Raw genomic sequence first — 26,640 nt, forward strand, 5'->3', positions numbered from 1 at the left:
TGTTGAAAAGAGGCTATGTGCAGGGCTTTCCTGTGGGAGACTGGGGTTTGAGTTCTTACTGAGAGTAGTGTGAAATAAATTAAATCAGTAATACCTGTTAGTTACAATTTTTTAAAATTCTTCTTCTTCTACTTCTTCTTTTTATTATTACTATTATTATTAGTTTTGAGTTAAGTTTAGGCAACAAAAGTCTACTATAGCTGATTATATACAAAATGTGCTGTAATTATATATTTTCAATCTCAAAATGTAAATAAAAATAAAAGTTTTCAAATTACATGTGGTATCTTTTTTCTTCCTAAGATATTTGTGGCTGTTTTAATCCACCACTTGAACAGACGTGCATGACAAATCATTGTGGTTGAAGCCTGTCTGGGCTGGCTGAGTGAAAAGTGGGTGGTTGGCGCCTTTTTTTTTTGTTTATTTTCCGGAAATGAAACTGAAATAAGAAAACGTTGCCCCACCAAACATCACAGTGGCAGGGCGGCAACAGAGGCAACAGAAAACACAAGGGGACCACACAGTAAGTGACACGTGAATATATTTTCTTACATTTTAATGCTAATTAACGTGGAGTATGTGCAGAGTGCACACTTTTCAAGTCAGCTTGAGTGTTACTGACATTAAGTAGTTAAAAATTACGTTAATTTGTTAATCTTTTGGTCTTCACAATGTTGTGTGGTGTTAGAATCAACCCTGACGACAGTTTACATCAGTCTCACAGCCAGATTAAGAAGCCCATGAAAGATTTTTGTGTTTTAACAAGTTTTGGTAAGTAACAAATAGCAGATTTTACAACTTCATCAACTCATTGACCTGCTTATCATGCACTGTAATGCAGTTTAATACTGTGGTAATGAATATAGCCAGCAGTTCAGTGTAATATCATTGCATGAATCAGGTACCAATAAGCAAAACTTGGAAACAAAACTCTGACAAGGAGTATTAATCAGGCATTGTGCAGGAAAGGAGACGTAATATGTGAGTATGTAGTGAGTGTGTCCCCACAGTCCTATTTTCTTACTGTGTTTCTACATTTAAAGGGCCAGTTCACCAGAAAATGAAAAATACGTAGTTTTGGATATACCTGGTGTAGAGATGTCTGTCTTCTAATAGGACGAAATGGGCACGTGACATTTGAAAAACTCAGCAGCAACGTCTCTCTCCACAAACCTTGTTGTGAGCACCTTAGTTCCGGTAGACTCTACTTTCAAAAGAAAACAGCTCTGACATGAAACTGCTCACAACAAAGTCTGAGGATTATCTTGAGTAACCAGGTCATGATTTCCGGGAAGCGGAATTGATGTTGATTTTTTTCAAAAGTACTTTTTTTTAATGGCTGTTTGAGCATCACAAATCAAGTGCCACATTCTGTTCACTAACAATGTAAACAAGTCCTGATATTAGTAACTTGTATTAAGAAAAATGCTGCATATAAAATAATAAAATAACAATAAAATAGAAACAATAGTGACAGTGATATTGACATAGGATTGTGACTGAACAATGTTAAAATACTGGCCGACTGTCCCTGGTAAAACTACTCAATGTGCAGGTAAAATGTCTTTCTCAGGGTTAATGCAATAATGCAATAATGACACTGGATAATGATTACCAATGTAACATTATGTAAGTAACAAGTTCAGCATTTCCCTGTGAAACATAGTCGAGCAGAAGCAGTAAAAACATACAATCAAACTACTCAAATGAAGTACAAAATAACCTTCCACCTCTGCTTGCAAGTGCTAACTTTTATACATGAAAATGGAAAAAAAAGTGGCATTATCCATGTCAACAGTAACACGTTGTAATTTGTTTTTATACAGAGATACACCAGACATGAGCCTCCAGGTTTGTCATTGTGGCTGGTCCAAAGTGACGACTTACCGGGGCCTGAGAATTCACCAGGGGAAGATGGGATGCACGGCGAGGGGTGTGAAGGTTGAGGAGAGTGAACAGCACATGCACATGTGGGGAAATGTGGGATCTATAAAGGACCTCGAGCTGGACGTCTACACTTACATGAAGACTGGTAGGTTTTTCATAAATATGTGTGATTACTGGTTATTCCTCACATTCCCACAAACAACAAGGCAAATTAATTGACAAGGCTGGATCAATGAAATTAGGGGAATGAAACAACAAACAAATGTATTACTTAGTTTAATTTTCACCTAAAGGTTTGAAATCTTCCAAAAATGACTGTGATTAAAATCAACTCAATTATGTCTCAAACAGTCTCAGCAGACTACTATTCAGACAAGAGCCTCCAGGTTTGTCGCTGTGGCTGGTCCAAAGTGACGACTTCCCATGGTTTGAGAACTCACCAGGGCATGATGGGATGCTTGTCGAAGGGAGCGAGGATCCCAAAGAAAGAGCAGTACGACTGGAAGAATCAGTGGGGAGAAGTGGATCAGCCAACAAGGAGACCAGCTGTCAAAAAAGAGGTAAGTTCTAACAATTACAACATCGTGAATAAAAGTTTTTTTTTCCAAAAACAAGGCTGATATCAGGCAGACTTGTGGCTTCTACAGAAGTTTCACAATCTCATAGCTTGTTGTCAGTCTACAGTGGATGGTTACTACATTATGGCTCATAATCTAACTCCTCTACTCAGAGTATGAGTGGGATTTTACCTTCTGGAACCTCACTGTTGAGCTATATTTGTCTATTCCCATCAGCCTAAGCTGTACTTGTGCGTAGTGCTAGTTAGCAAATGTTAGTATGCTAACAAACAAAGATGGTTAAAATCACATGATTTGCATTGTAACTGTGAGCATGTTAGCATGCTGGTCCCCGCCTGCACTCCCAAACGTGAGAATCAGAACTGATTTACATGCAATTACCTCTGAGTCAAATCAGCACCTGTCCTGAACCGTGAATATAAATCCTGCATCCTGACCTGCAACAAATATACAGTCACTCACTTGTTTTCTCAACTGGTGCAGCGCCTGTGCTCCTGCAGCTGTCAATATGTTTCTACAGTGATGATGAGCCTAGCATGCCGCTATCAAAAGCTAATACTTTCTGTCACTTTTTACAAGCCACAAATCCACTGAAGACGTCATTCTCACAGTCTTTGAGTGCAAATGTCGGACTTGGCCTTCAATGATGTATTGCCCGCAATTTGGCAATATTGTGTGTTTTCATGGACATTCCCATTGAATGTCCATTGACCTTGCTATAAGTAATCTTAGTTTATTTTTGACTTTCCACCTTCAACTGACAGAATGTGCCAGTGCCACCAAGCACCAATGTCCATACCAGCTCCGCTGCAACAACATTCACAATCAAGGGAGAATTCAGATCAGGTATGTACAGGATTAGAGTGCAGTCAATGCAAGATTTTGCAAAACAATCATTGAGGTGAAGCAGCTATAAGGCTGGTACTGACCATCTGCTTTCACTACAGATTTTGAAACTCCACAGCATTCAATGTCACACCGTCAGCAGCATGATTTCTCCATTGATGTGCAGGTGAAGCAGATTCATGAATAGTATAAGTTCTCTGACTTTGTAATGACAAAGTCTGAAAGTAACATGCAAATGAAATAAACATCTTTCAGGTAAATTCATCGTTTTGGGAGGATTCAACACCAACATACCCGTTACCAGTAGTTCGACCTAAGGAGAAAGATAGGAAGGAACCAACATTATCACAGGTACTGAACTGCTTCCTGTAAACATTACATCATTTTTTTAAAAATGACATATTTTAATAACATATTCAAGATATTTTTATTTATATATTTATTAGATAGCAGACAATAGAGTGATGACAGACATCAACAGCCGTACTGACTCTGCAAGAACAGCAGCCACAATCAAGGAGGAGCCAAAATCACGTACAGAACTTGAATTACAGTTCATTCAAGACAATATTTCAAAAATCATGCTAAATTGTAACGCAGCCAAGGCTGAGACAGACCATGTGCTTTCATTACAGCTTTAGCAATTTCACGACAGCCTTCTCAAAGAGCCACAAAGAAAAAATCAGTCTGTCAGCCGCGTGATTTCTCCACTGGTGTGCAGGTGAAGCAGATTCATGAATAGTACAAGTTCTCTGACTTCATAATGACAAAGTCTGAAAGTAACATGCAAATGAAATAAACATCCTTCAGGTAAATTCATTGTTTTGGGAGGATTCAACATACCTGTTACCAGCAGTTCGACCTAAGGAGAAAGACAGGAAGGAACCAACATTATCACAGGTACTGAACTGCTTCCTGTAAACATTACATTATTTTTAAAAATTAAATATTTTAATAGCATATTCAAGATATTTTTATTTATATCTTTATTAGATAGCAGACAATAGAGTGATGACAGACATCAACAGCCATACTGATTCTGCAAGAACAGCAGCCACAATCAAGGAGGAGCCAAAATCACGTATGTACAGAACTTGAATTACAGTTCATTCAAGACAATATTTCAAAAATCATGCTAAATTGTAACGCAGCCAAGGCTGAGACAGACCATGTGCTTTCATTACAGCTTTAGCAATTTCACGACGGCCTTCTCAAAGAGCCACAAAGAAAAAATCAGTCTGTCAGCCGCATGATTTCTCCACTTCTATGCAGGTAAAGCAGATCTGTTGCAATTCTGACCCTAGAATGAAACAGTATAGCTATAGCGAGTCAATGCCAGAACGTTCTTGTTTATAGTTATGTGCATTTCTGCCTGCATGTAAAGCACATTTGTTTAAATATGCTAAAACATTCATCACGATAATGACAGTATTGCAAAAACTATGTCCTGTCAGAACCTGATACCAGAGTCGGTGATGAAACCGGTTCACCGTCCACCCCTAGTGCCACTGTCACCAAGGATCAACTCTGCAACAGCAGCCACAATCAAGGAGAAGCCCAAATCATGTATGTACAGGATTACAATTGAGTAAAAACAAGATTTCGCATTACACTCTGAAAAATCAAGCAGTTAAGGTCGAGACTAATCACCCTCTTTCATTACAGCTGCTGCAGCTCCACGAAGGTCTGTCCAAAAAGTCACAAACTCAGAAGCAAGTCTGCAGGACATCAGCACTGGTTTACAGGTAAAGCAGATGTGTTGGAATTCTCTGACTACAAACTTAAATTAATATAATCTTTGATGTTTTCTCTAAACCTGTTGTGACAGTCACCTGCTTTTCTTGTTGCATATCTGGTTGTTTTGAAAAGCTCTGTAAATTTGATTAACATCTTTCAGGGGAATAGATCAAGCTGGTCATGTCCAACAATACCAACACTGGCAACAGTAGTCCAGCCACAGGAGAAGGTCACCAAAGATCAAACATTATCAAAGGTACCACACTGTTGAAATTCAACCATTTACTGTTTAACACTCTATATTACCATTTTCAGTTCCTCAAGAGGACATAATGTTTATTTAATGCTTTAATGAGCATTTTTAAACCTAGCTGTGACAGACACAACCATCACTTTTTGCTTGTCCTTCAGCACTTTGATTGTTTAAAACAAACAGCCACTTTATATTCAGCACTGTTTACTGACATGACATTCATTATATCTATGTGTGTCCATGTACCGTGCATGTTTGTGTGTGTGATTTCATTCAAGGCACCCCAAGAGAGAGAGGAATCTGAATTACAGCAGAAAATGCAGCTGAGAGAGGAAAAAATGGGTGAAATCGTACAAATGGAGAGAGCCAGTGAGGTACACAGCTGCATTTACTTCTTTTTCACTTTGGATTTATAGTTGATGATATTTTAAATCATCCATTGGAAAAGTTCTGTAGCATGCAGTAATTGCTGCCTCTTAAATAAAATAATTTGAATAGTGTTTAACTGTTCAGTATCATTGTCCCTCTGATCGGTGTGACAGTCGAGAAGATGTCTGTGTAAAAGGGTAAGGCAGCACGGCGGGACAGGAGTTACACTGCTGTTTTTTACATTATATACTTATTGCATGTATGTGGCAGCTGTTTTAAGCAGAGAGAGATGAGTGGACACTCTTTACAGCGCTGACACAGAGCTGAAAGGGTTTTAAGATGTGACCTTATGTTGCTTTTACAAGAAAAGGAGAAAGTTGAAAGTAATAATTTTGGTCAACTGTTATTACAGCACAGATCATAAAGGGGTGAGACTTTAAGAAGTATATTATAGAGCTGCTGAATCACCTGGAAAAGACTTTAATTTTTGTGAAAGTTGTGAAACAATTTCAACATTTACAACTTTTCTCCTCTTTCTAACAGAACGTCCCAGATTTAACTTGCACCAACACCCAAATGACTTCTGCAGCAGCAGAGGTGACAATAAAGGAGGATCCCAAATCATGTATGTTGTAGTGTGGTTTTATTCAACATAGGAAATAATCATGAATAATCATGATGAATAATCATGAAAATGAAACAATCACTGTCTTCTTTCTCTACAGTGTGTGAGACTTCACAGCCTGATCCATCCACTGGAATGAGGGTACATCAGACATCTGAATTTCATCATACTCTAAGACACACTCAGCTTTAATTTTTACCCAGTTTATTCTCATGTTTGCCAAAATGGACTGCTTGAAGCCAATCTTTTTGAATTTATATGCATACTATTTCTTTTGGCATCTTTGCACATAGTGCAGAAGTTTAAGTTTGCACTGAATGTGTAATATGTTGCAGGGAGAGGAAGTAGTCCAGATGTTCCCAGCTGCTACAACCGAGGAAACAGCAGACCAACCAAAGGACAAAAACAAAGAAGAACGGAAATTATCACAGGTAGCAGACCCTCTGTACTGAGATGCCAGATGGGAGAAGGTTACTGGAATCCTGTTTCAATCTTTAGGATATCATAGATTAACATCAGTTTAACCACTATGTGTTTAATATGTTTGAGTTCTTAATATTTTTCAGGTGGAGCATTTAGGCCAGACGCTTTCAGCTCCTACGGTCCTGGAAACATCAGTCCAACCAAAGGAGAAAGACAAGGAGAATCAAAGCCTACCACAGGTACAAAACCAGAGCCCTAATCTCTATCAACAGATATCTGCATATGAATGCAGAATCTGTAGGCAAGGAACAAGGCTGAGGTAAACAGTTCGTCTGGAGAGCAAGAGGTGCCAAAACTACCAAAATGCCAATTGTCTGACAACAATTCACCTTTTTATTCATTTTTTAAAAACTTGTCTGGATTCATATGCAGATATTAAATCACTAAATGGACTAATAGCAATGACTGGCATAATGAAGAGTAGTTTTTGGCTTGGATATCCGTTATCCGGATAACCACTGGCTACACCAGAAGCCCCAAAACACTGGCTGTTGCCCCAAAGCTAACTGCAGAGAGACACTGCATGATGAAGCACCATGAAGCCACCTGGCTGACACACCAGAAATGCATTTCTCAGCGCTAGTCAACACATGATTCTGCCCCTCTGCTGTTTTCTATTCACACATAGAGCTGAACTGTATAATAACATCATGAATTTAAAGTTTTTTTGTTCCCGAGTAAATCCTGCCTGTCTGCCCTGCTCCTGTTTGTCCCCCTCTCCTAGATACAACTGACAAATATGTGAAATAAGTACATAAAAATATTACTATTTCTAATGAATATAGTGGGCAAATATTATAAAAATATCCATCTTTCTCTGACAGAATGTGCCAGACTCAACAAGTGCCACCACCACCCAAGTGAATCCTGCATCAGCAGAAGCCTCAGCTGGGGAGGATCCTGCATCATGTGTGTATAATGTTTTATTAATAGATCATTGTGAAAATTAAGGAAATGTGTTTTACAAAGACAGTCTTCTCTTTCAACAGCTTTTGAAACTGCACAGCTCTCAGACTTCTCCACTGGTTTGAAGGTACAGCTGATTTATGACTTCTTCAAACACGTTCAGCCTGATACAGTATTTTATTTTATACTTTGTACAGATGCACACTTTGGTTTAATGTTTCTTGACAGCACTCCTTATCGACGGTTGCTATATTGTCATTACTTATTTGTGTCCAGCTTTGCATTGAGTGTTAAACATGTTTCAGGTGAAGGAATTAGCCCGGATGTTTTCAGCTACCACGACACAGGAAACAGCAGTCCGACCACAGGAGAAACACAGAGCGCAACAAAAACCCACATCACAGGTAGAAGGTCCTCGGCACTTCTCATTTTTCATGCCACTTAAGCACCAGAAAGTAGGCTACACCCATTAACTAGTTGGATACCTGAGTATTTATTATTTTTCAGGCGAAGCTTGTGGCCGACAAACTTTCAGCTACCACAGCCCAGGAAACAGCAGTTAAACCAAAAGAGAAAGGCAAGAAGGATCAAAACCTACCACATGTACAACACCAGTGCAACAAAATTCATGGTTTAGATCATCACGGCTAATTTTTCGGATCAGCAAAGAAAAAGACTGGAGTTAAATTAATTACTAACACATAAAGTTCCATTAAATAACATTAGGTAATGCAGTAATAAGGATTAATAACAGTTAATAACAGTTACCTAATGTGTCTAGTAGTTAAGTGTAGTAACATGTCCATGTTAACTATGGTATGGTATTTTTTGAAGTGTTAATAAAACAATACAAGGAATAAACTCGAAAATAATCAACAGATCAACCTCTGATGAAAGTAATCATTAGATGCAGCCATAACATCAAAAACACTAAATGATATCTTTTCGTTTTAGCACAAATTTCTATGCATCTGGAATCAAAATTACTCAAATTTATTTTTGCAGCATTTTGTATAAGATGCTTTAAATATTACAAACCTTCCATCTTTCTCTGACAGAATGTACCAGACTCAACAAAAACCACCACCCAAATGAATCCTGCAACAGCACAAGCCACAACTGAGGAGGATCATACATCACGTATGTATAATGGTTCAATAATAGATATCCGTGAAAATGAAGGAAATGTAGTTGACAGCAACCGTCTTCTCTTTGAACAGCGTCTGAAGCTGCACAGTTGTCACATTTCTCCACTGGTTCGAAGGTACAGCAGACTTTTGTCTTGTTAAAACACATTCAGCCCGATACTTAATATTTTGTTCTGTTACGTTTCATGGACATTTTCTAATAATAATGAACTTTTCTTTATGCAGCACTGTCTCGTAATACTTGTTTGTGTCCAGCTTGCACTGAGTGTTAAACATGTTTCAGGTGAAGGATCTGGCCCGGATGTTTTCAGCTACCACAGCACAGGAAACGACAGTCCGACCACGGGAGAAACACAGAGCGCCACAGGTAGTAGATAGGGTTGTGCAGTATAGAGGTATTACAATATACCAGGGCATTAGGAAATCACAACGCTATTGTCAAAAAGACAGATGCTCCTCTTTCTATTAAACTTAAGCTCATGCCACCAAAGGTCAGTGTCTCTGCTGGTGGACAAGACAGTGCAGCTGACAAACATGGCGTCTAGGAAGAGAACTAACTAGTAACACAGAAAAATGTCACTGCCCCTGTTTGGAAGTATTTTGGATTTAGGTCCAATGATAGAAGTAAGCTAGCAAACACTGTAGACTACGGTCAGAGTAGCGTAGTGAGTGTTTGTGTGATCAAATGACAAAGTGGTAGAGAGTGATGGTGAACATGCACTGCACGAAGGAAAAGGTGAGCAGTGAAGTTGTCAGTCTGGCAGTAAATGTACAGTTTAGGTTTGAGTTTGTGAATTAAAGCCGCAGCTTTTCAAGACCGAAGCAGGTTAAGGTGTCTGCAGTGGAGTAGAGTCAAGTTTACATACGTTTTACACATATGATACCACGTCCCCCAGTAAATGTCGGGAGGATATAAAGGTATGAAAAAAATAGAAACCACCCCAGCCCAGTAACAGACCCCTCTGTAATGTAGTCTAATTTTTCACATCACTAAAGTACCAGAAAGTAAAAATCATAATTTGTAGGGGGATGATTGCCTGGGTATTTGATGTGGTTATGAGGTGGTTGCTTGGATATACTCAGTAATTACTGGAGTATTACTAAAGTATTTGTTTTTCAGGTGAAGCTTATTAGCCAAAATATTTCAGCTACCACAGCCCAGGAAACAGCAGTCCACCCAAAGGATACAGACAAGAAGGATCAAAACGTACCACAGGTATAACACCAGTGCTTTGATTGTGCTGTTTTTAGCTGTGGTAGTGGTTTTACCCCAGACAGCAATGTTGGTCAGTCGGTCTGTCGCTTTGGTCTCGGATAAATTATCTCACATGATCCTTGCATTTTAAATGAACAGAATATGATAATAATCTCTGACACTTTCTCTCATTTTCTCTGACAGAATGTGTCAAATTCAACAAGTACCACCACCCAAATGAATCCTTCATCAGCAGAAGCCTCAACTGAAGATTATCCCAAATCATGTATGTACAAACCCCGGTTGTGGAAATTTGGGAGGTTGTGTAAAACATAAATTAAAACAGAACGCAATGATTTGCAAAAACTTTTCCACCTGTATTCCATTGAAAACAGTCCAAAGACAAGATATTTCATGATCAAACTGATCCCAAAAAACTGGGACATGGGCATGTTTAACATGTGTGTCACACCACCTTTTCTTTTAAAAACACTCAATAAGTGTGGGAATCTAGGACACAAATTGTTGAAATTTTGAAAGTGAAGTTATTTCCAGTTTGTGTTTGATATACGACTTCAGGTGCTCAACAGTCCAGGGTCTGTGTTCTTCTCCCATTGAAAGTGTTGTAACACGTGCAGAATGTGTCTTGGACTTGTCGTGCTGACATAAGCAAGGACATCACTGAAAGAGACGTCTGGACGGGAGTATATGTTGCTCCAAAACCTGAATGTACCTTTTAGCATCAATGGGGCCTTCAAAGATGTAGACACTAACAGTTTTTAATGCAGTACTGCCTGAGATCATTTGCATTCAGTGTTGGTTTTACAGTATCCAAACTATTTTGGGGTTTATATAATAATTCATTAAAAGATAATCAGTGAAATTAATGAAATGTGACTGACAGTGTGCATCTTCTCTTTCAGCAGCTTTTGAAACTGCACAGGTATCACATTTCTCCACTGGTTTGAAGGTACAGCTGATTTTTTTTAGTATACTTTTGCAGATGGTACATTTTGGTTTACTGTTTCTCGACAGCACTTTTCAGAACTATCAACAAATGTTATTGTGTTTTCAGTATTTATTTGTGTCCAGCTTGCACTGACTGCTGAACATGTTTCAGGTGAAGGAATTGGCCCGGATGTTTTCAGCTACCACGACACAGGAAACAACAGTCCAACCAAAGGAGAAACACAGAATGCAACGAAAACCATCACAGGTAGCAGACAACTGTAAATCTAATTTTTCATATTACTAAGGTACCAGAGAGTTTAAAAAAAAAGTACACAGCATATAAACCATAAGCAGCCAAATATGTAGGTAAATATAATGTGTAGCGGATGTATCTCATACCATGTGTAGTCACACTTTATTTTACAGTACACTAACAAGGCATAAGAAATCATGCTTTTTATGAAAATAAGACAAAAATTGGAAATAATATGTTCCTCATTAGACAGTATTAGATCCTTAATTGAACCATTATTTGACTTTATTACACAGTAATTAAAGACACATTACAACAGAACTGCACTGTAAACTTAAATGTATTATTTCCCACTGTTTGACCCTTATAGGGTAATTTGGGACAACAGAACTGTCCAGTAAGTTAAAGAGAAATCACACATCTGCTACTTATCCATTTAAAAATAATATGTCAACCAGATCTACAAACAAAGACAAAATTATAATGGTAGAGTAATAAGAAGCAGGCACTGGTCTTGTCGGACCAGCAAACAAGGTGTGTCTCGAGTTGATTTACAGTACAGGAAAATAAAGACTGACTGTTAAATGTTGTTCTTTTATCTTAATTCTAGTGGATTTAAAGCTGCATCCACCTGCTGCACACAGAGGAGAAAACCAGGAAGCTCCGGGGAGGTCTGGCAGCGCCCTGTGGGAGGTTATACTGGGAGGTTGCTGTCAGCAACGAGACTGAGTGTTACTGAGTGTTTGTTCACTGACAAGATCTTCTCACATTATTACATCAAAAACAAGATGAGAAAAACGCTGATTATTTCAACTGTATCATAGTTTTATTATCAGGATGTTTTTATGCTCAAAATTTGTATTTTTGTTAAAGCTACATTTTGCTTAAGGGAAGCTCAGACAGACTTTTTTTTTTTTCCCTAAAAATAGTCCAGATCTAAGGAGCACACTTACATCGCCCCTAGCATCGGACAGACTTTAAAAACATTTCCCATAATGCAGCTGAATGGTGTCAGGGTCGTTCTTTATATTTTGTAATGCTCCCACCACAGCCAGGTGTTATACAAGTATACAATTTTCATTTATGTAGTATTCACAATGATGAGTAAGCCCAGTGTGGTTTTGCTTAATATGATGTAAATGACTGTTCTAAGCGAGTTGAGTTCATGTTCTTTCTTCATATCTAATTAGGAATGTCCATTTTTGTACAAATACACATTTCCTGTGTAATCAGCAATGTGTTTCTTTATTTGAATCCCTGTTTGCTGCCAAATATCCACATCAGAGTGAGTAAAGTAGTTACAGCAGACAAAAAGCAGACAAAAAGCTATAACTTGCTTGCATTTTCTAATATCTTAGTCTTCTTTTTCTTTTTATTCCCTTTTCTTTTTTTAAAACCAATATCACACTAGCCCTGATCTGTCCAGGGTATTTAAAAACGTAAGAGTTTGAGTTTGATTCAAAACTTAGAAAAAAAAAAACATGCAATTATGAGTTTTCTCAACTTTTTTTTTTTTTTTTACAGTGTAAGCATGCCATACGCTGTTATGACATACAATCACAAGGGTCTGTGGCCCATTACTACTTTTTATATGGGTAATGAACATTCCGCAGCAACAACAAAATATTTTCTCTGCCTTTACATTGTTGTGAAATCTCCCAGTAGCCTTAATAAAACACACCCAGTGTGTGATGCAAGACGCGTTTGAGGGAATTAAAGGAAAACATCAGAATTCTTTTGGCGGAAACGAAACTGAAACAGTTCAGGACGAACAGAGAGGAGGAGAGACAGTGAATGAAAAACAGATCACACAGAGGAGCGTCAGCGTCACAGGGAACAAGGTAAGCTACCTGCTGGAGATTTAAAGTGATTTTGTTGTCATTCTTTACTTTAAAAAAAAAAAAAAAATACACTCCTGGCTTGTGTTGTATCAGCTGTCAGATGTACGTCGCTTTAGATTAAAGCGTCTGCTAAATGAAACTGTAAGACTGAAAAAAAACAAACTTTGTGATGTCTACAAGAACTATGAATTAAAGGTTCAGTGACTTATAGTCCTGTTTAGTAACACTTTAAAGTTCAGTTGACGGAGGAAATAAATTATATTAAAATCCGTTTATGCATTTTTTTTCCAGACGTGTTTAAATGTTTTCAGAGGTTATTTGTGTTCATATTATGTTATTTAGAGGAAGAAAAAAAGGAGCTGTATCAACAGTCTGTGTAGGTTGTAAAGTTCTCTCAGTGTTCCTGACTGTAAGAGACGGAAATCAGGGCAGGGCAGAAATGCAAATAACAGCTTACTGTGGTAAAGTTGAGGTTTCAGGGTGTGTACACAACACGTCAAAAATAGTAGTAATACATATTTTAATAAAGAGTAGAGTAAAGTGATGTTATCTATTGCTAAACTTTAGACAAACTTATTTAACATATATATGTCATTTTTCCAAGAATTCAAGAATTTGATGGAGAAATCTAAAAAAAATGTTATTATTGCATTTATGTTTTTACTATTATACCACATTACACACACACATTTTAAATATATACATTTTTTATAATTAATTTGCATAGCAATTGATGTCTTTTAACTATTTTGTAGTTTTTACTAACCTATCTGGATCTTGTGCTTCTCTGTTCAACTTCTTATGCTGCTGAAAGGCTAAATGTCCCCTGAGATCAATAAAGTTTGTTCTTATCTAAGATTAATTCCCATTTAAAGAATACTTCTTAAGGCACTGGATCTAACAAGGGGTTTTAAGAGGATATTCACACTGACAGCTAATTCTCTGCAGTAAAACTTCATCTCATTTATTTGTATAATTTACAGCAGGAAGTAGTCTCTACTGTACAACATACTCAGTACCACTAGAGGGAGACAGATCACTGTCTAATGTAACTCCTCCACATTCATGTTGCAAACAACTGAGTCAGCTGTCATGAGTTATCACTGACATTTAAGTAATGATCACTTAGAGAATTACATTCTGGCAAATGCAGACATTTTTCAGTAGGACCTGACAAAAGCAGTATGGGGGACTTCACACCTGAATAAAATCTATAAATTGGATTTTTAAAATTTTGCTTGAAGCCACAATTAGTAACACAATACATCCAAATGCAACAAGTGCATTTATTCCACATGAATAATCAGACAACTGAGCATCTGAAACAATCTGTCAGATGAAGTGACTACCACAGCCTCGGAAATTAAATTAATAATATTCAAATAAAGTGTAAATGCATTAAGCATACACCTGTTTACTGTGCACACACTTGTAAAAACAACAACAACAACAACAACAACAAAAATGCAGGCCAACAGTATGTGCATGGGTTATAATCTCACAGATTAAATGTCTATCACAATGTCAGAATGGAAGGATTAATAGCCACAGTGCAGCCACAACAAGAAGTGCATTTAACCCTGTGCCTTGGTGATTATTGTTATGTATGAGGAAAAAATGTCTAAAAATGTGCTTTTGACTTCTACAGATATTCACCACGTCAGACATGAGTTACCAGGTTTGCGGCTGCTGCGGCTGGTCCAAAGCTACAAGCTACAAGGGCCTGAGGATTCATCAGGGAAAGATGGGATGCACGCCGAAGGGGATGAGGATCCCTGAGAGCGAACAATACAGATTTAACAGTTTTACACCTAAATTTACCTTGGAGCCTGCAGTCAAAGTAGAAAAGCCTTTCGTGGACATCTTCACCTCTTCTGTCAAGTCTGGTGAGTAGTACACAACTGATTCCTCTAGTGTTCATCCATGTTCTCTGGTGTCAATAATTTATTCAAAGCGAAGGGTCAAATGTAGCAAAAACAAATGGTGGACAAAAATGTATGGTCCTCTTTAATGACAATACTTCTTCTACAGACACGATGAAGTGCGCTTAAGACATAATGAAAGGCGGTTCATTCACTTTATTCATTCACATATCAGTGTTAACACCATTTAACTTCCCAGTGCAGTGAACCACAGACTAGTCTGACCCATTTTCCCAAACCACTGAATATAACATTGTTGTTATTTACAGCCTCAAAGACAGAATTTACTTAATTGATTTGCTTCTTTACTTTCAGGGCGAGAATGGAACGCCTTGAGAAGCCTGTTGGAGGAAGCAGATTACAGCACTCCGGTCAGAAATGAGGTACATTCAAGCAAAAATAAAAGATTGTATTGGATAAACAGTTAAGGACAGACCTTGTTCTTGTCCCTCATACAAAAATTGTTGTGGATAATAAAGTTGCATGTAGGAAAAATTGTCATGGAATTATGGAGTGACCAGGAAAAGTTGGCAGTGCTTTGTTGAGTAAAACTCATAAAATTTTATCTTCCACTTTTCTCTGACAGCCTTTCCTGACGCCGGTGTCACAGGCCTTCAACATGCAAACAAATCTTGCAGCTGCAGAGGCCATACTCAAGGAGACAAACAAATCAGGTATGCTATACAACTGTAATTCATTCGTAACAGGAGAAGAAGGAGAAGCAATTCAAAGTGTGTCTCTTCATTTCATGTAACCATCTTCTTTCTCTATAGTGTTTGAAACTCCAGTGCTGTCTAATCACACCAACACCAGTGTTCATCGAGCGCTCGATTTCTTCACTGGTGCACAGCAGGTACAGCAGATTCTCCACCTGCTTAAATGTCCTGCTGGAGATAAAATCCAACGTAATGCTGTGAATCAATCCTTGAATGTTTAGTTTAGATTGTTTGAAGTGGGATTGTATGAGAACTTATCTGTATTACCTAGTTGACACACCCCAGTTTGGAGAAAGCACAGAGGAGTACAATCAGGAAACTAAGCAATGTACTGCTGTGGACAGGGGCAGCAGCAAAAGATATGATAGCTACCTAAAAAATGGTAAAAGTAATAAATATCTATATTTAGAATACTGTCACCACTTAATCTTGCTGCCAGACAGCCTGTTTTGACAGGAAACTGCCATTACATGAGCCAAATGTCACTTTATCCAAGCAAACCAAACTTCATAGGCGAAATCAGCAATTTTACCTTGTAGAACATGAGTTGCTCAACAACTGCTGCCTCGATTGGCTAATTTGTTCTGGTTATTGTGTGACTTTGATGTTTTAAAAGTATAGCTTTAGATAGATTCACTGAAGTCACACAATAACACAAACACACTAACAGACTGAGGGAGCAGACCAGCAACTCCTTTGTTCTGCAGGATAAAATTCCTGATTTTGCCTGTGGAGCTTGGTTGATTTGGAAAGAGCACTACCTGCCTTATATAACAGCAGTTTCCCCATTCATAGCAGTATGTTGTTCAGCTATCATATTTGTTCTCCTCTCTACTTCTCCTAACTAACACTTTAAAGTAGAAAGTGACCAAGAAAAGTTGGAAAAGTTTTGTTGAGTAAAACCCATAAAATCTTATCTTCTACTTTTCTCTGACAGCCTTTCCTGATGCCAGTGTCACAGACCATCAACACCCATCCTACAGACACAGAGGCCATACTGAAGGAGACAAACAAGTCACATACACTCTGTAACTGTAATTCACTTGTATAATAAATTAAATTAATATATAACAGGACCATAACAGGAATAACATGTAGAAACAATTGAAAGTGCAGCTTTGTTTGACAGTGACCAACTTCTTTTCTCTACAGTTTTTGAAACTCCACAGCCCTCTTATCAAACCATCCCCAGTGCTCGTCGAGCGCTCGATTTCTCCACTGGTGCACAGCAGGTACAGCAGATTCTCCACCTGCTTTAAATGTCCTGCTGGAGATAAAATCCAACTTAATGCTGTGAATCAATCCTTGAATGTTTAGTTTAGATTGTTTGAAGTGGGATTGTATGAGAACTTATCTGTATTACCTAGCTGACACACCCCAGTTTGGAGAAAGCACAGAGGAGTACAATCAGGAAACTAAGCAATGTACTGCTGTGGACAGGGGCAGCAGCAAAAGATATGTTAGCTACCTAAAAAATGGTAAAAGTAATAAATATCTATATTTACAATATTGTCACCACTTAATCTTGCTGCCAGACAGCCTGTTTTGACAGGAAAATGCCATTAAATGAGCCAAATGTCACAAACTAAACTTCATAGGCGAAATCAGCAATTTTACCTTGCAGAACATGTGAGTTGCTCAACAACTGCTGCCTCGATTGGCTAATTTGTTCTGGTTATTGCGTGATGATTGATGTTTTAAAAGTATAGCCTTAGATAGATTCACTGAAGTCACACAATAACACAAACACACTAACAGACTGAGGGAGCAGACCAGCAACTCCTTTGTTCTGCAGGATAAAATTCCTGATTTTGCCTGTGGAGCTTGGTTGATTTGGAAAGAGCACTACCTGCCTTATATAACAGCGGTTTCCCCATTCATAGCAGTATGTTGTTCAGCTGTCATATTTGTACTCCTCTCTACTTCTCCTAACTAACACTTTAAAGTGGAAAGTGACCAAGAAAAGTTGGAAAAGTTTTGTTGAGTAAAACCCATAAAATCTTATCCTCTACTTTTCTCTGCCAGCCTTTCCTGATGCCAGTGTCACAGACCATCAACACCCATCCTACAGATGCAGAGGCCATACTGAAGGAGACAAACAAGTCACATACACTCTATAACTGTAATTCACTTGTATAATAAATGAATATATAACAGGACCATAACAGGAATAACATGTAGAAACAATTCAAACTGCAGTGTTGTTTGACAGTGACCATCTTCTTTCTCTACAGTTTTTGAAACTCCACAGCCCTCTTATCAAACCATCCCCAGTGTTCGTCGAGCGCTCGATTTCTCCACTGGTGCACAGCAGGTACAGCAGATTCTCCACCTGTTTAAATGTCCTGCTGGAGAGCAAATCCAGCTTCATACTGTGAACAAATTCTTAAAGGAATAGTTCAGGTCATTTCAAGTGGGTTTGTATGAGGTACTTATCTTTCACCTGCAGTAGACGCCGGACATCACGCCCCCAGTTTGGAGAAACAGAGGGGAATCAGCATGGAATCAAAGCAATGTACCGCTGTGGACAGGGTCAGCAGCAAAATATGTTTTAGCTACGTAAAAAAAATCAATATAATTTTAAGTGTACGCTATTTTTTGAATATTTCCACGACTTAACCTTTATATCAGACAACCTTTACAAGCAACTCTTGCGCTCTGTAAAGTAAAGTTACTGATCTGCCAATGGAGTCCAGTTGGTTTTGGAGCAAGTGATATTTGGCTTTTATAATGTTGGAAAAGGGTGTCTGAAGGGAAGGCAAACCTTTTTTGGGTGCCTAAAATATGTTGTGGTGCTGACACTGTCCACAGCAGTACATGGCTGAGTTTCCATGCAGGTATTCCTCTCTGCTTCTCCAAACTGGGGGCGGGTCAGCTGGCATCTGCTGTTGGTAATAGATAAGTGCCTCACACAACCTCGCTTTAAATAACCAGCACAGTCTCTTTAAGTTCAGCCATCCTGACGCATCTGTATTACATCATTTCTTTTTTGTTGCCATGCACCCCTTTCAAATGTGCTTTCATTAATTGATCCATTGCAGATTGAGAAGTTCTCCTGTGTGTAAATCAAATCCATCATTATATTACCATTTGCTCCAGCTTGTACTTAGCGTTTTTGTCTTTCAGGTGGGGCAGCTGCACTGGAATCAAACAATTCAGGAAACAGCAGTTGCAGCACAGGAGATTAAAAGGGAGCAAGAGAGGGAAGCTCAAAAACTACTAAAGGTACTAAACTAGTTTATTGTTTTGAATCAAAATGAGCAGTGTGACATGCAATGTCAATCTTTTGGTTGGTCCAGCAGTCAGTCAATAACTGTTGGATTACCAGGCCCTTAAAAGGATGAATCCTATCGACTTTGTATATCAGTACTTTTTGTCTTCATTCAAGGCAAGACAAGACAAGATAAGGGCTGATTTACAGCAACAAATTCAGATGAGAGAACAAAAGATGACTGAAGTCAGATCATCTGCAAATGCCTTCGAGGTAAGCTACAGCAGACGTTTTTCTTTTTATCCCTGCCAGGTGTAAATCTGGAGGGGATCATGCATTAGGGTGTGTGGTGTATTTGTAATTCACAGGCTGTAAAGCTCCTTGGAACGAAGTTAAGTTACTGGGGTCAATCTAATTGTCTCTATGCCAAAACTCTGACCTTCTGAATAGTCACAACTTCCACTTGGACCTGCCGGCTGTACTCTATGAATAGAAAACATCAAGTGTAAATTATTTTGAACTTTTGAAAGCAGATAAATGTAGATTTCTATATCTATTATATTGTTGTAATGCTGCAATACCACCCAACCATTCTTTGCATCTGAAAGAAAGCTGAGACTAGACTAGACAACTATTGTTGCCTATGTTCATATCAGAAAACTTAGACCATACAAAAAACTATTCAAATATTTGCAAATCCTCGATGTGTGCTTTTGGTAGTTGTGGTGGCATTGAAGTAGGTGCTTCACCATCTGTTGCCTGGAGGAGATCAGCACTTTACTGAGTGGACTCTTCTATATTTTTTCAAGTTATCGCTTTTTTAACATCCCCGTCGTCTATTACTCTTTTCAGGACAGCTTGGATACTGAATATCAGGAGATCAATAAAGTGTTCTCAGAGGTTATGAGAGTTGTGGAGGACACCTGGAAGAAAGCCCTTCAACCCTTGAAGGAGAGGTCGGTGATATATCACCTTACCAGTTATTGTATGGCATGTTTTATTAAAATGAACTAAAGTATTGTCTGTTATTTGTAGGAGACAGAGAGTAAAGAAAGAAGCACAAGATCTGGTCGAAAAACTGCAAAAGGAAACTGACAAACTCAAAAGGACCATGGATGAGCTGGACCAAAACCCAGACTTCCAGGTGAGCTTTTGGCCTTTTTAACATTTGAGGAAGTCATTATGCTTCCCCTCTGCTGCATGTCACAGCATAATGTTTAGTGGTTCAGCAATAAACCTACATTACTGGAATACGGCATCAAGATAATTGCAAATTAAAGATGTTAACAATTTTGTATATTTTATATTGATTATGTGATGTTTTACCCTTGCACACACGTACATACACACACACACACACATGCATGTACACACACACACACACACACACACACACACACACAGGTTTCTCCTCTAACGGGCCTGGATGAATCTCGAGTTTGGAAGAATGTAACTGTCGATGTTTCATTCTCCCTTGGCACACTAAGATGTCAAACATCAAACATGATGAAACAAATTCAACAGAATTTGGAAAAACTCTCTTCTGTTGGTGAGGACTCCTTAAGTTTTTTATTTAATTTAATCAAAGTCTGCATTTAATTAATAGCCACTCATCAAAACATAATTTCTCTCTCCACAGAACTCAAGAGGATTCCCACATTTGCTGGTAAGTGACTCAAAAAAGTGTGATTTAAAGTGTAAAATGGTAATTGTTCTGCATTTTGATTCTAAATATCAAACTGTAGAGGTGTATTGTGTAGAAGCTCGAGTGTAGAGGCAAAAGAAGGTAAACTGGATTATTCTTGCCAAGACATTTGCCAGGGTCCAGCTTATAAAACCTTTTTTAAATCATATTTGTAATTGTTTCCTCCTGTAAGAGTCTTTTCAGATACAGCATGGTGTTTACACAGAAAGATAGGGAAGAAACATGGTTATAGTCTGGCATACCAGATGCTGAAGTTGTTCAGACGGAGTTACACAATTTTGTCTAAAAAACTGCATTTCAAATTAATTAAATTTAGCTGAAATATTTATTATTACAGAACCTAAAAATTACAACATGTGCCAAATGATGTGCCAAAACCTCATGATTGTTATCTGCCCACATAGTTCCAATACATGTGCATGTATTAAAGTTTTGTAATCATGATAACAATCATGCAAATATGAGCGGTCAGATTTTTGTCTTGATCCATATTCTAGTTTCTTCTTTGTAATCGTGATTACAACACTTTTTTTGGCCTGTTCCTTTAACTGCAGACTTGTCTGTAAGGATATGAACATTGTTCAAGATTTTGAAGATCTTTGGCATTTTTCAACCAGGGTCCTATTTTCCCATGTTTTTGCATCTCAAGCCCCTTTTTCACTGCAGAAAATCACCCTCCAACATCTGTCTTTTGTCTTTAGTGGGAGGGTACAATCAGCATTTGGTCTGATCAGCCGTGATGTAAACATGACACCCAGGTGGACACGTTCATTTTTGTCTTGACTTGTCACCTGTGCACCATTAAAGTACCTGTACAGAAAGTGCTTGCTTTGCCACTGACCGGCTCAGGTTGTTGTTGTAAATGTCTGACAACATTGTCCCTCCAGAGAGAGACCTTTTTCTAATGAGTAAGGCACTTTTTCTTTAACCAGAAACAGTTATTTTATTGCCCTTGCCAAACTAACCAGACTCCCTTTGGTCCCTTCCCTCCCTCTGTTGGGTTCTGTTCAATTGCAGTGGATGTAAAGCTGGACCCGACCACTGCGCACAGATGCCTTGCTCTTTCTCTTGATGGGAAGGAAGTGAGAGATGGAGGAATGAACCCAAAAGTTCCTGCTGGTCCTGAGAGGTTCGATATGTTTGGCAGCGTCCTTGGGCTCAACAGGTTGACCTCTGGGAAGTCCTACTGGGAGGTGGAGGTCAGCAACAAAACCGGATGGGATCTAGGTGTAGCGAGACGCAATGCGAATCGTAAAGGGAAACTCTCGCTGACCCCAGATAATGGCTACTGGGTCACTGTACATTATGAAAATGAAAAGTACGCAGCCCTGTCAGATCCACCCGTCAGCCTCTCACTGCCAGTGAAACCTCAGAAGGTGGGGGTGTTCGTGGATTATGAGGAAGGTCTCGTGTCCTTCTACGATGTGACGGCTCGATCTCATATCTACTCGTTCACCGAGTGTTCGTTCAGCGGTGAAATTTGCCCATATTTCAGTCCACATCTTCAACAAAATAAGAAAAACTTGGATCCTTTGGTTATCTCTGCTGTGAAAAAGCACAGAAAGTCATAATGCACCACTCAATATAAAATGTAAACTGTATTTGGGTATGCAGTAACATTTTACTGAGGCATGATGTTTCATGACATCAACAAAGGATTTAGACAGTTTTCTTTTTTCTTCTTTCTGTTTTCTTCTTAAATGGGATATTCTTAATTCTTAAATTGATGTATACTTTATTTGTTTTCACCAGTTTAATTTTATGTGCCATATATTTTTCTATTTTTTTATTTTTATGTGTCTGGTTTGCTATTATATTGTAATTTATCTACAGTTAATCTAACATCAACATCCAGTGCACACTGACCACTTCCCTTTTTTTTGACACTTTGATATTTCCATGTTGATCAGTCCAACCATTTGTCTTGGGTTTGTTCATCTTGTGGTTTCCATTGCTAAATCTGCCAGTCGCTGTTATCAGCCAACGCCATACAAAAACATGCGTCTTATATTGCAAAATTGTTTAGGTGCTCCTTGTGCAACCAAAACAATGCAATTGCTCTTGAATCAGACAGGTTAAGCCTCATTCAGGCTCCCTTTTACATGTGAAAATAGAAATGTATGTTTTAAATGATGTAACTGCCAACATAGTTCTTTGCATCCTTTACGTTGGCAATACATCATCAGTAGAGGACACCACTCAGTCAAAAGTTACCCCAAAGAAAAGGAAGAAGAATCAAAATTATCTGACAACAACAAACATGGCGATGCTGGAGAAGGTTGTAATAATGTACCTCTTGACAAAGAGGCGTTGTAGGTCAGTGGTCTGTGTGGCACATTGTGAAAATTTTTTTCACTATCTAATTGATGACAACCATCATTTTTAATACTTTAGGACGTTTAAGGCTTCTTCGTTGCACCTTGTGGTCATATCTCACTCAAACTATTGACTACACTCCTACACTGGCTCTTTGAGTACTGGAGGTGCTGCTCTTATTCGTCCATGTCCACTTTCAGAAAACCAGCAGAAACATGGATGAAATGAATGCAGAAGAGGGCTGTGTCCGTAATCATATATTTATCTAACATAGTGCATAAATGAGCCTTTAGCTTTCGTTCTCTTTATGCATCACTGAACCTTGGGCGCCCATGACCCTGTTGCCAGCTCATCGGTTCTCCTTTGTTGGACAATTTCACCCCTGATTTCTGAAGACCTGCCATTTTGGAGATGCTCTGACCCAGTTTTCCAGCCATCACAGTTTGGTCCTTGTCACAGTCCTTGTCACAGTCACTCACACAGTCTCTCCTGCTTCCAACACATACACTTCAAGAACTGACAAGTGCCAAAATGATCAGTCTTGTTCGCTTTGCCTGCCAGTGGTTTTATTGTTGTGTCTTCTTAGTGTACATGAACAGAACTGGGGTATGGGGAAAAATATCTAAATGTTGTATAGTTTTTTTAAAATTGTTTTTGGAAAAATAAAAAGTAAAATTTTCTTGACAATGTATTTGTTTGTTGATGCTTTGTTTATGGAACTGAAAGTCAAACACTCACCAGCACAATTGTAATTTTTGTAGCTTGTTTTTTATGCATCAAGCTGGATATAATGATGATGATGTAGTCCTGCATGCATTTACATTTACATTTGTCTTCATATCTTATCAGGTCTCACCCACAGTAACTGGGTGCTTATGTGCTTTTCTTGCATCAACCCGTCTTCACAGCATCACACGTGGCTACTAACAAAAGTGCCCCTCCTCAGTTGTGGTTTGGTTTGTGTCAACATATGTATACCAGATGAGTTTGCAGTATTTAAATAGCCTGCTAACCTATTTGGCCTTAAATGATTGGTTGTGATCAAATGTTCACAAGTCAAGAGGAGGTTTAAAAAGGGAGCATTATTTCTGGACTTCCATCCAAGACTTAAACATCAGTCGGTATTGATCATCGCCAGACTTGCGCAGCAACAGAGAAAGGTGAGAAAACTTCTCTTTATCTGTTTAATTTACATTTTTGGTTAATTTAATGCATTTTCAAACTGTTAATGAATTCATTGGATTTTAGTCGCCCTTTATTTTACAGTACAGTAAAAAGACATAACAAGAGCACTGTATTGTAAACCAAAGAATATTAGTAAAATGTTCAGTTCTAGTTGGTCAGTTACAACATTAAGGTCTGTTACTTCTGTCTAACAGACCATTGCTGTGGAAGTAGTTCTGATTATAGACACTGAGGAACAATAAAAATATTTTTAAACCTATAAAACATTTTAAAAAGCATATTTTGTGTCAAATAATTTTTTTTAAGTAAGTAACATGTAATAAGGGGCATAATGTACAGTGAGCAAATCGTTTTTGTGAAATAAACCCCTTCAGGATGATCCACTTCGTATCAGAGTCCTGCATCACCCTGTTGGGGTTTATTTTGCAATAATGACCCACTCGCTGTACATTACCCCTTACTTAGTGTACAGTTATCTGCATGGTGTCTTATTAGGTTTTAACTACTGTCTAATGAATGTATTTCATATCATTTTAGACCTTGCATTTAAAGAAGGAACAATTAATTTATTTTCATTTTGTTTTGAACAATCTCCAGACAAAATGAACATCGTTCTCCTGACTGCCATCATCTTCACTGTGTCCCTTGTTCATGGGGGTTCAGCAAGGTTTTCTCATGGCAGCAGCATAATCAGCCAGTGGGGAGCCTCTTCTTACATGTTACAGCCCTGTCAGAGGAGGAGCAGCATGGACAGATACACAACATTTGTCCGAAGGCACACCATCCAACGGAACTTTGACAGAAAATCTATCGAGGCATGGAAAAGGTGAATCAAAAGTTTAAATCTATTATTTCCTTTTGAAAGAACAAATTTAATTTAATGATACCGCCTAATCCCACAGTTTGTCAGTGCTGTGTACTGGACAATTTGATTATGTCCAATAACTGCTATTTTTTTTTCCAGAAAGTAAGTCCTGTGCAATTTATGGCATTTTCCAAACTGTTGTTTAGTTCAGTTGAAAGATCATAATTATTTTAATTTAATTATTTAATTTAATTTAAGTTCAGTTCTGAGGTGATTTAAAGCTACAATGGGTCTGACCAGGACTCTTGACTCTGGAGACAATGAAGACAATGAAGACACAAGGGGTTCAAGTGGGGACAGGAGCCATGAAGCAATTGAGGAGGAAGTTTGTAACTTAATAAGTTAACTTGTAAATATATATTGTCCATCATGATGATTAGTCTGCGAGTGTTTGTTTTTGTGATGCTGGAGGTAATTTATTCCTGTGTTTTGAACAAGGTTATACTTAACTAAATGTTCAATCTCCATGCTGGTTTTTACAGCACTTAAAGAGTCAATAGCCTTTTTGCTACTAGTATTTAATAGGCAGCTCACATTGTGCCCAAAAATATATATATCTAAATGCTTTCATTAAATGCACATGGACTAGAAACCTAATGGCCTGAAATGACTGCTAATCAACTCGAAAGATCAAGGGGTCAACATTCTCACGCAGCCATCATGATTCACATAATTTTTTTCTGAGTGAAAAGAAATCAAACCAATGGGGAAGCACAAATTTAAAAACCAATGACTCAGACCACAGTGAACAAACTATAGGTTTGAAAATACCCATAATTAACAGCAGGAACATGTAATATTGTGATAATTAAAGCTTGTATTTAAACAATGTTAATATTATGCAGTGAAACTTTCATCTAATTTCACAGTTACCTTGAGGACTCCCGCCTCTGTGGCAGAACTCCAGTGCAGTCCTTCATTGACGCTCCAAATGAAGTCGAGCAGATCTGTAGTCGTGCTGGCTGGCGTGTACAAGGTGCTGCTGGAAGCAAGGGCAACTTGTGCATCAGCGACCAACCCATGACGATATATGATGTTGAATCTAATAACAGGTGGGGCTGCAGGGTTACAAATGTGAATCATGTCAGTCATCGTGTGATCCTGGCATGTGATAAGATTGACAACCGCTGCCTCCCTGTTCATTATGAGAAATACAGTAACCAACAGCCAGATAATAGGCGCTGCATGTAACCTTAGAGTAACACACAGTTTTGGAGGTTTTGTGCACATTTAATTCCCGCTGTTACGCAAAATGTTTCCTGACATCTAAAGTTTCTAGAGAGCTTAGCTAAATGAATTAATTTTGCTCATTAAAATATAATGAAATGTTGACCTGCCTTTTAATTCTGAAGCTACACATTCTCTCTGTACATCTCTGACCCTGTTTTTACAACATTTTTCTAATCATATTGTGAAAAACGTGCTATGCATTAAGAAGAAAAAGAATTACATTTCCTTTGAACTGTTACAAGGAGACACCATATTCACACAGCAGCAAGTTTACTCTGAAGTCACACTCAGGACCCTATCTTACAGGTGGCATTGCTATCTTACACCGGTTATTTTTGCCACGTCTGCAAGATAGCAGACAAATTTGTGCCTAGTCTGTCCGGCCATGGCCAGGAGATCTACAAACAAATGCAAAATG

The 26,640-nt window shown here is 38.3% G+C and overlaps 1 protein-coding gene and 1 long non-coding RNA gene across 2 annotated transcripts; both read left to right on the forward strand.

The window, feature by feature from the left end:
* The first annotated feature begins 455 nt into the window (after nucleotides 1-455).
* Nucleotides 456-22,684, forward strand: LOC146305917 (uncharacterized). Its single transcript, XM_084713159.1, has 29 exons — nucleotides 456-523; nucleotides 1,827-2,032; nucleotides 2,239-2,447; nucleotides 3,230-3,311; nucleotides 4,977-5,056; nucleotides 5,209-5,304; nucleotides 6,214-6,295; nucleotides 6,396-6,436; nucleotides 6,631-6,726; nucleotides 6,862-6,957; nucleotides 7,603-7,687; nucleotides 7,768-7,811; nucleotides 7,990-8,088; nucleotides 8,192-8,287; nucleotides 8,743-8,824; nucleotides 8,905-8,948; nucleotides 9,116-9,298; nucleotides 14,721-14,958; nucleotides 15,310-15,377; nucleotides 15,581-15,668; nucleotides 15,768-15,847; nucleotides 17,945-18,024; nucleotides 18,752-18,935; nucleotides 19,099-19,194; nucleotides 19,774-19,877; nucleotides 19,957-20,065; nucleotides 20,326-20,470; nucleotides 20,561-20,587; nucleotides 21,644-22,684. Exons 2-29 carry the CDS (start codon nucleotides 1,840-1,842, stop codon nucleotides 22,195-22,197), a joined length of 3,381 nt encoding a protein of 1,126 aa, XP_084569285.1. The 5' UTR covers nucleotides 456-523; nucleotides 1,827-1,839; the 3' UTR covers nucleotides 22,198-22,684.
* On the forward strand, nucleotides 10,891-12,049 carry LOC146305918 (uncharacterized). The gene is made up of 3 exons (XR_014769113.1): nucleotides 10,891-10,997; nucleotides 11,148-11,243; nucleotides 11,842-12,049. It is a non-coding gene; the product is annotated as an uncharacterized LOC146305918 (long non-coding RNA).
* Nucleotides 22,685-26,640: the final 3,956 nt, after the last annotated feature.

The sequence above is a fragment of the Lutjanus erythropterus genome, chromosome 23 (genome assembly GCF_056507025.1).
Source record: "Lutjanus erythropterus isolate fLutEry1 chromosome 23, fLutEry1.hap2, whole genome shotgun sequence".
Taxonomy (NCBI): Eukaryota; Metazoa; Chordata; class Actinopteri; order Lutjaniformes; family Lutjanidae; genus Lutjanus; species Lutjanus erythropterus.